Below are 10,562 nucleotides of genomic sequence, written 5' to 3'. Positions count from 1 at the left end.
GATTAGCTCTTGTTAATTATTGTTATGATTAGTGACTAGGATAGAAAGCCTATATTCTCAATCCTTGCCATGCATGTCTCTCTTTATTAATTGCTTTCTTTAATTGTTTGCTTTATTTTCTAGCCATTTATTTTCTTGCACTTTTACCAACCCACCACTTGGATACCATAACCAATAATATGTATACCTTACTGCAATTCCTTTGCGAAGACGACCCGGGACTAATACTCTCGGTTATTTTTACTGGGTTGGACTTGTGATAACCAAAATTAAACTTTGATTTAAGGATCGATTATCGGTTTGAGCTATGCTCACAACAAAATTATTTTGTTAAATTTCGAAACGGTATAAATCCTCACATCACTTACCTACTGCCACTATCTTTTCCTTTCTATCATCACTGAAAGTCACAAATTCTCTATCGTACTTTTCGAGCTTGATGAAGAATATAGACTTTCCGATCATGTGCCTAGAGCATTCACTATCCAAGTACCACATGTCTTTCTTCTTCTTGGATGCTAGGCAAAACTGCACAATACTTTTAAGCGACCTTAGGTATCCAAATTATTTTGGATCCTTTAATGTTAAACCTTCCTGGTTGCCCAAGAGCATTATATTTGCCAATCACTTTATATACTTTATTACCAATTTTTCGTTTAAAGATGAAGCATTCAGTAGGTAAATGATCAAACCAATTGCATTTATGACAAAAATTATTGCTTGCTAATTTTTCAAAGTGATTTTAGTTTTGAAAGCTTTTGTTTTCGGACGTTGACGCTTCATTTTCAAAATATGATTTTTTAACAATAGATTCACATTTTTATGATATCCCAACCCGGCCTTTGCAATAAGAGGTCTTTGACTAGCTAATAATTTGTCCAAGTTTTCAAAACTTTGGGCAAATTTAGCTGTGTCTTGATTTAAACCCTTAATCACTTTATGCAACCTTTCTTTTTCCTAAGTGCAGCTCAAGAAGGCAGAAACACAATGCTTTTCATTTTGACTTTTAATTTTAGATTTAAGCCTTTTGTTTTCTTCAACAAGATCAAGAGCATTTTTGGCTTCTTTTAATTTTTCGTTGTGGTAAGCATTTTCATCCTTTAAAATGTCATTTTCAAATTTAAGTTCATGGCATTGGTTTAAAAAATTTCTACTCTCTTTCTTTCTTCTTTTGCTCGAGGACGAGCAAACCTTTTAAGTTTGGTGTGGTAAAAGCATTGCTTTTTGTTTTTCCATAACCATTTATGGCACTTAAGGCCGGAGAAACCTCTAGAAAGAGGAAAGGGAAGGCAAAAGCTTCCACCTCCGAGTCATGGGAGATGGAGAGATTCATCTCAAGGGTGCATTAAGACCACTTCTATGAAGTTGTGGCCATGAAAAAGGTGATCCCCGAGGTCCCTTTCAAACTCAAAAAGAGTGAATATCCGAAAATCTGACATAAGATTCAAAGAAGAGGTTGGGAAGTTCTTACCAACCCCATTCAACAAGTCAGAATCTTAATGGTTCAAGAGTTCTATGCCAATGTATGGATCACCAAGAGCCATGATCAAAGTGTGAACCCGAACCCAAAGAATTGGCTTACAATGGCTCGGGGGAATACTTAGAATTTAGTCCGGAAAATGTAAGGTTGGCATTCAACTTGCCCATGATGCAAGGAGATGAACACCCTTACACAAGAAGGGTCAACTTTGATCAAAGGTTGGACCAAGTCCTCATAGACATCTGTGAAGAGGGTGCTCAATGGAAGAAAGATTCAAGAGGGAAGCCGGTTCAACTAAGAAGGCATGACCTCAAGCCCGTGGCTAGGGGATGGTTGGAGTTTATCCAACGCTCAATCATTCCCACTAGCAACCGGTCCGAAGTTACTATAGACCGGGCCATCATGATTCATAGCATCATGATTGGAGAAGAAGTAGAAGTTCATGAGGTTATAGCCCAAGAACTTTATAAGGTGGCGGACAAGTCCTCTACCTTGGCAAGGTTAGCCTTTCCTCATCTTATTTGTCACCTCTGTTATTCAGTTGGAATTGACATTGAGGGAGACACCCTCATTGATGAGGACAAGCCCATCACTAAGAAAAGGATGGAGCAAACAAGAGATCCCACTCATCATGAAATCTCTGAGATGCTTCAAGGGATGCACTTTTCTCCACAAAACTATTGGGAGCAAATCAATACCTCCCTAGGAGAATTGAGTTCCAACATGGGACAACTAAGGGTGGAGCACCAAGAACATTCCATCCTCCTCCATGAAATTAGAGAAGATCAAAGAATCATGAGAGAGGAGCAACAAAGGCAAGGAAGAGACATTGAGGAGCTCAAGCACTCCATAAGATCTTCAAGAGGAAGAACAAGCCGCCATCACTAAGGTGGACCCGTTCTTTAATTTCCTTGTTCTTTATTTTCCCTGTTTTTCGAATTTTAATACTTATGTTTATCTATGTTTGTGTCTTATGATCATTAGTGTCTTAGTGTCTATGCCTTAAAGTTATGAATGTCCTATGAATCCATCACCTTTCTTGAATGAAAAATGTTCTTAATTGAAAAAGAGAAGAATTGAATGAATTTTGAATTTTATAACAGATTAATTATTTTGATGTGGTGGCAATACTTTTGTTTTCTGAATGTATGCTTAAATAGTACATATGTCTTTTGAATTTGTTGTTCATGAATGGTTGGCTCTTGAAAGAATGATGAAAAAGGAGACATGTTACTGAGGATCTAAAAAATCATAAAATGATTCTTGAAGCAAGAAAAAGCAGTGAATTCAAAAAAAAAATAAAGAGAAAAAGAAAAAGAAAGAAATAAAGTTGTGATCCAAGGCAAAACGAGTGTGCTTAAGAACCCTGGACACCTCTAATTGGGGACTCTAGCAAAGCTGAGTCACAATCTGAAAAGGTTCACCCAATTATGTGTCTGTGGCATGTATGTATCCGGTGATAATACTGGAAGACAGAGTGCTTTGGGCCATGGCCAAGAGTCATAAAGTAGCTGTGTTCAAGAATCATCATACTTAACTAGGAGAATCAATAACACTATCTGGATTCTGAGTTCCTATAGAAGCCAATCATTCTGAATTTCAAAGGATAGAGTGAGATGCCAAAACTGTTCAGAGGCAAAAAGCTAAAAGCCCCGCTCATCTAATTAATACTGATCTTCATAGATGTTTTTGGAATTCATTGCATATTCTCTTCTCTTTATCTTATTTGATTTTCAGTTGCTTGGGGACAAGCAACAATTTAAGTTTGGTGTTGTGATGAGCGGATAATTTATACGCTTTTTGGCATTATTTTTAGTATGTTTTTAGTATATTTTAGTTAGTTTTTAGTATATTTTTATTAGTTTTTAGTTAAAATTCACTTTTCTGGACTTTACTATGAGTTTGTGTGTTTTTCTGTGATTTCAGGTATTTTCTGGCTGAAATTGAGGGACCTGAGCAAAAATCTGATTCAGAGGCTGAAAAGGACTGCAGATGTTGTTGGATTCTGACCTCCCTGCACTCGAAGTGGATTTTCTGGAGCTACAAAAGCCCAATTGGCGCGCTCTCAATGATTTTGGAAAGTAGACATCCTGGGCTTTCCATCAATGATTAATAGTCTATACTTTTTCCGAGATTTGATGGCCCAAACCGGCGTTCCAAATCAGCTATAGAATGCCCGGTGTTAAATGCCGGAACTGGCACAATAATGGGAGTTAAACGCCCAAACTGGCATAGAAGCTGGCGTTTAACTCCAAGAGAAGTCTCTACACATGAAAGCTTCAATGCTCAGCCCAAGCACACACCAAGTGGGCCCGAAAGTGGATTTTTATGTCATTTACTCATTTCTGTAAACCCTAGGCTACTAGTTCTCTACAAATAGGACATTTTGCTATTTTAATCTTTTGATCATTTTCGATCTTAGGATCATCGGGGTAGCTATCTTTGAGTAGTCTTATGCTATCTTAGATCATGGGGCTGGCCATTCGGCCATGCCTGAACCTTGTTCTTATGTATTTTCAACGGTGGAGTTTCTACACACCATAGATTAAGGTGTGGAGCTCTGCTGTACCTCGAGTATTAATGCAATTACTATTGTTCTTCTATTCAATTCAGCTTATTCTTATTCCAAGATATTCATTCGCACTCAAGAACTTGATGAATGTGATGATTATGTGACGCTCATCATCATTCTCACTTATGAACGCGTGCCTGACAACCACTCCCATTCTACAAGCAAACAAGGCTTGAATGTTTATCTCTTAGATTCCTTAATCAGAATCTTCGTGGTATAAGCTAGAATTGATGGTGGCATTCAAGAGAATCCGGAAGGTCTAAACCTTGTCTGTGGTATTCTGAGTAGGATTCAATGATTGAATGACTGTGACGAGCTTCAAACTCCTGAAGGCTGGGCGTTAGTGACAGACGCAAAAGAATCAATGGATTCTATTCCAACCTGATTGAGAACCGATAGATGATTAGCCGTGCCGTGACAAGGTGCGTTGAACATTTTCACTGAGAGGGCGGGACTGTAGCCACTGACAACGGTGATGCCCAACATACAGCTTGCCATGGAAAGGAGTAAGAAGGATTGGATGAAGACAGTAGGAAAGCAGAGAGACGGAAGGGACAAAGCATCTCCATACGCTTATCTAAAATTCTCACCAATGAATTACATAAGTATCTCTATCCTTATTTTATGTTTTATTCATAAATCATCCATAACCACTTGAATCTGCCTGACTGAGATTTACAAGGTGACCATAGCTTGCTTCATACCAACAATCTCCATGGGATCGACCCTTACTTGCGTAAGGTTTATTACTTGGACGACCCAGTGCACTTGCTGGTTAGTTGTGCGAAGTTCTGAAATTATGTTTAGACCATGGTATTGAGCACCAAGTTTTTGGAGCCATTACCGGGGATTGTTTGAGTTGTGAAAAGTAGAGATCACAATTTCGTGCACCAGCCATTAAACATTTTTTAGAGTTGTGATCTGATTATTTATCCTCCTTAGTGTCATTTTCCAGATCTTCCCAAGAAGCCATGATCACTTTCTTCTTGTCATTCTGAGACTTGTCTTCTCTCTTGAGCTTAGGACAATCGTATTTGAAATGTCCAACTTTTTTGCAGTTATGGTAGATAACCTTACTGATATCCTTCTTTGGTTCCTTTGAGCTACCTCTTCTGCTCCTTCCTTTTAGTCTCATCAGTCTTCTAAATTTTCTAGCAAAAAATACAATCTCTTCATCTGATAAACTGTCATTGGATTCATCATCCAATGATTTAACACAAGATTTAAGAGCCACTCCTTTTTTTCTTATGTCATTTTTCATGTGAGTGATTTCGTAAGCTAGCAACTTTCCTCTCAGCTCTTCATAGGTCATTTGGTTTAGGTTACTGCTTTCAAAGATAATAGTAGCCTTGGTTTCCCACTCTTTTGTTAGGCTTTTTATGACTTTTTTCACTAGCACTTGTTTAGAATGAGTAATCTCGATAGTATCCAAGCTATTTATGATGATAGAAAACCTCTCAAACATTTCATATATTGATTCTCCTTCTTTCATAGTAAACATTTTATACTCTTTGTTCAGCATATCAATCCTTGTTTGTTTTACTTGTGTGGTGTCCTCATGTGTAATGTGGAGCTTATCCCATATTTTCTTTGCTGTTTTGCATCTAGAAACCTTCTGGTATTCCTCAAAACTGATGCCGCAGTTCAACATGTTGATAACCTTGGCATTGAGTTCCACCTTTTTTTGGTTGTTGTCATTCTGGTGCACGGAATTGTGATTCACACTTTTCACAACTCCGATACAACTAACCAGCAAGTGCACTGGGCCGTCCAAGTAATACCTTACGTGAGTAAGGGTCGATCCCACGGAGATTGCCGGCTTGAACCAAGCTATGGTTATCCTGTAACTCTTACTTGGGAGATTAGTGATAAAAATGATTTTATTTATGAAAACTAAATAACATAAAATGGATGATACTTGTGGTTCAGTAATGAGGAACAGGTTGAGGTTCCGGAGATGCTCTGTCGTCTGAACCTCTGCTTTCTTACTGTCTTCTTCTCCAAAACACGCATGACTCCTTCTATGGCAAGCTATATGTTGGTGGATCACCATTGTCAATGGCTACCATCCGTCCTCTCAGTGAAAATGGTCCAAGTACGATTTCTGCACGGCTAATCATCTGTCAGTTCTCACTTATGTCGGAATAGGATCTCTTTATCCTTTTGCTCACTGTCACTGTGCCCAAAATTTGTGAGTTTGAAGGTCGTCATAGTCATCCCGTCCCAGATCCTACTCGAAATATCACAGACAAGGTTTAGACTTTCCGGATCTCAAGAATGCTGCCAATTGGTTCTAGCCTCTACCACGAAGGTTCTGATCTCACGAGTTTAAATGCTCTGTTGTCAGGAGATGCAAGTCAAACTCGTGGATTAGAAACCCAAGAGATACACACTCAAGCTGTCGCCCAATGACTACGTTGAGTTCAGATAGAACGGAAGTGGTTGTCAGGCACGCATTCATAAATTTGAGAATGATAATGAGTGTCACAGATCATTATATTCTTCACATTGAAGTACGAGTGAGTATCTTAGAACAGAAGCAAGCATGATTGAATAGAAAACAATAGTAATTATATTAATCCATTGAAACACAACAGAGCTCCTCACCCCCACCTATGGAGTTTAGAGACTCATGCCGTAGAAGATACAATAAGAGATGTAAAATGTCATAAGTTCCAAAATGAATCTCTAAAAGTAGTTTTTTATACTAAACTAGTAACCTAGGTTTACAGAAAATGAGTAACTAAGTGCAGATAGTACAGAAATCCACTTCTGGGGTCCACTTGGTGAGTGTTTGGGCTAAACTTTGAAGCTTTCACGTGCATAGGCCATTTTTGGAGTTAAACGCCAGCTTGGGTGCCAGTTTGGGCGTTTAACTCCAGTTTTGGTGCCAATTCTGGCGTTTTACACCAGAAAAGGGTCTCTAGCTGGCGTTTAACGCCAGTTTGGGCCATCATATATCGAGCAAAGTATGAACTATTATCCATTTATGGAAAGCCCAAGATGTCTACTTTTTAACGCAATTGAGAGCGCGCCAATTGGGCTTTTGTAGCTCCAAAAAATCTACTTCGAGTGCAGAAGGGTCAGAATCTAACAGCATCTGCAGTCTTTTCTCAGCCTCTGAATCAGATTTTTGCTCAGGTCCCTCAATTTTAGCCAGAAAATACCTAAAATTACAGAAAAACACACAAACTCATATTAAAGTCCAGAAATATGATTTTTGCATAAAAATTAATACAAATATAATAAAAAGTGAATAAAACATGCTAAAAACTATATGAAAATACTACCAAAAAGCGTATAAAATATCCGCTCATCACATTCCATTCTTCTTTTACTTTACGAGTAACAACTCCTTCAGTGCTTGTTTTGGTTGAAATTTGAGGACCATTCATGATTATCTTCTAAAGGTTGTAATCTACTAATTGCACAAAGTTCTTCATTCTTTCTTTCCAGTAATTGTAATTTATTTCATTGAAGAATGGAGGTCTGTTGTTGGATTGCCTTTCTATCAGAGTGTAAGCCATTGTGTTGAATTCCATGTTGTTGGTCATCTGAATCTTTTCTCCAAGCTGTGAAACTTGATCTCTTTGAGACCAAGCTCTAATACCAATTGATGGATATCAATGGCTTAGAAAATGGAGGGTTGAATCTAGGCCTCTATTTACTTTACTTGAGTAATCTTAGAATAGGATGAAACTTTTGGATTCTGTATAGTTGTCTCGAGTGAAAAGTATGATATTCGTTTGGTTTGTCTCTTGCGAAGGAGGAGCCAAAACAGAAGTATGTGCAAGGCATATAGCTGTGAAATCTATTTGGATAGAATAAGTAAGAGATTATTTTATTTTGTCTCCTAAAGTGAAAAACCAGAAATAAAGAAGAGAAAGAGAAGTGGCACAGCCACATATCCTAGTTTGGTTACTTAGTGCAATGTAGCCTATATCCAGTCTTCATCACAACAATGACGAAATTTTACTATCTTTGAACAAGATTACATACACTAATTTTTCCTAGGATTCAACCCAAATCCTATATAGGACAAACCCAGCTTCTACCCAAGCCAGATTTAAACTTTGGTTACTTAGTGCATTTAAACTTTGGCTCTAAGTAACTTTTTTGTATGTTGATTCTTTGCAAAGCTCCATGGCCTTCAATTCCTTGAGCTTTTCGATTTGGTGTATGCAGAGAGAATGTTTTCTTCCACAAACTTCAATGTTGCACAAATATGGAAAGAATTTTCTGATGAGATTTTGGATGTGATGTTTGCCTTTAGCGCTAACTTCTTTGACTTCCTCTTCTTGCTTAGATTTGGTAATTCACTTTTTGTTCTTTGATTTCGCCCTAACTCAGAGCTTTTCTTTTCTTTTTTTTTTTTTTGCTTTACTTCAGAGTTTCACGTGGGTGAAGGAAAAAGAGAGGAGAGAGAAGAGAGAATTTTGGTTCGGTTGTGTGTTTTGGTTCAAATGAAAGTGAGGATCCTTTCTTTAGTCAGCTTCCAACTAGAGGGAGTAAGTGAGTGGACTTTGATCACTTATTTAGACCGTATGTTTGTGTTTGGTCTAATTTTCTTTGCTTCACATCAGCCTTCCAGATATCTTTGGGCTTTAATAATTGTTGGGCCTGTTTTCATGCTTCTTAGGGCTGTTTGCATTAATTTAATTTATTGCATACTTAAGCAAACTAATTACACACATAATTGACTTTTAAATTAATAATAACTTTTAGTCATCATCTGTAATATGTTGTTAGTTCTTCAAACTGAACAATATATATATAAACTATATCTCTGAGAAATTTAAAACTTATAATCATATATATAATTTTTGTTCAAATCTCAGTAGATGAGTGTAGCCGATATTTATTTATACTCTCCAACAAAATAGTTTCGACACATGCGGCGTTGTACATATTCTAGTTAGTATAGTTGGATTATTCGCTTAAATTACTAAAACAACAACAAAAATTAAATTAAAATTTTAATTTCTAACTAAAGTTAAATTTTATATTCTTACTATGTAAATAAAAATTGATCATAAATTATTAAAATATTTTTATCGTTAATCAACGTATTTAAAAATTGTAGACAATTTTAATATATTATAAAAAAAATAGATTGCTGAAGGAAAGAGTGAAAGACTTGAGCTTTGACCCCAAAGATTAACACATGTTTGGATATACGATAGAAAATGAGAAAAAAAATGAAAAGAAAGAAAAGGAGAGAAAAAAAATGAAAAGAAAAGTAAATTTATTTGTGTGTTCTTTGAATGAAAAGAGAGAAAATTATAATAAAATAAAATTATATTAATATCCTTATCTATATTTTATAAATTATAATCTATTAATCATTTTTTTTAAATAATCATCCATATTAATTTTTAAAATTTTAATATGTTATTTTTATTAACAAAAAATATTTTAAAGAGAATAAATTTAAAAATTGTACTATATTAAATAAGGAAAAATATAGAGAACCAAGTGTCTAATCAGCCAAAAAGTAAACAACTCAATTAATTATAATTATTAATAATTAATTTAAAATTTTTGAAATTCAAATTTTAAAAAATTTAAAACGGATAAAGTAAACTTAATTAAAACCTATAAAAACCTTCATCTTTTCTTTCACATTAACCTACCCACCTTTAACAACCACACATATAGACCCCTCTTTCTCATCGTCACGTCCTCTCCGTCCCTGCCCTCACCCAAGACGACCTCAAGAACTCGCCACTAAAAAGGCATCGAATACGTCAAGTCCATTGTTTATGGTGGTTTATGGCAATCAACACCGCTGCAATCACCACGTGTTCTGTTTCTTTGGATTTCCATTCCCAATGACCTCTCTCTCTTTTCCTTAGCCATCTTCACCTTCTCCTCTAAGATTTTTATGTAGTTTATGGCCTTGTCCACTTGATCAGATAATGGCAACGCTTCTTTATACACTTGATCAGGCAATCAACCTTTCCTCTAATGGTCTAAATCTGCTGAAACTTGCAAAAAAGAGTAGTGGCTTACACTTGGTTCTGCTTCAGGAGTTGTTTAAGGAAGGAGTGGTGGAGCATAAATTGTTCTTGAACAATTACAAAAATATAAAAAAATATTCATTTAATATAAAAAAAATATGCTAATACTTAACAAAAAAATAGTCAGTTATATTTTGACAAAAATAATTAGATACCTATAGAATTTAAAAAAAATTATATAATTTTTAAAGAAACAGAGACGTTCATATTTGTAATACAAAAAAAATTCAAAAAATATATAAAAAACATCCATTTAGTATGAAAAAGAAACATTTTGATATTTAGGAGCAGAAACATCGATATATATTAACTTATTTTTATAAAGATGAGCTTTAAAGTTCAACCCATTAAAAAATTGACCGGAGTTGATTAAACTCCCTCTTAATTTCCTAACAGAATTGATTAAATTAAAGACAAAGGTGTAATTTTAATATTATTAGACATTATTTATCCTCCTCATCTTATCTTTAGATATGAAGAAAAAATAATT

At 35.7% G+C, this 10,562-nt stretch overlaps 1 protein-coding gene across 1 annotated transcript; it reads right to left on the bottom strand.

The window, feature by feature from the left end:
• Window positions 1-4,977: 4,977 nt before the first annotated feature.
• Window positions 4,978-5,703, bottom strand: LOC140175661 (uncharacterized). The gene has a single exon (XM_072204192.1). It carries the CDS (start codon window positions 5,701-5,703, stop codon window positions 4,978-4,980), a length of 726 nt encoding a protein of 241 aa, XP_072060293.1.
• Window positions 5,704-10,562: the final 4,859 nt, after the last annotated feature.

This window comes from Arachis hypogaea, chromosome 10, assembly GCF_003086295.3.
Source record: "Arachis hypogaea cultivar Tifrunner chromosome 10, arahy.Tifrunner.gnm2.J5K5, whole genome shotgun sequence".
In the NCBI taxonomy this organism is placed as follows: Eukaryota; Viridiplantae; Streptophyta; class Magnoliopsida; order Fabales; family Fabaceae; genus Arachis; species Arachis hypogaea.
Note: the sequence above shows the minus strand (reverse complement) of the source record. Positions and strands in the feature narration are given on the sequence as shown.

What these genes read in the sequence shown, in the direction of transcription:
- LOC140175661 (XM_072204192.1), bottom strand. Translation starts at nt 5,703, where the DNA reads ATGTTGAACTGCGGCATCAGTTTTGAGGAATACCAGAAGGTTTCTAGA.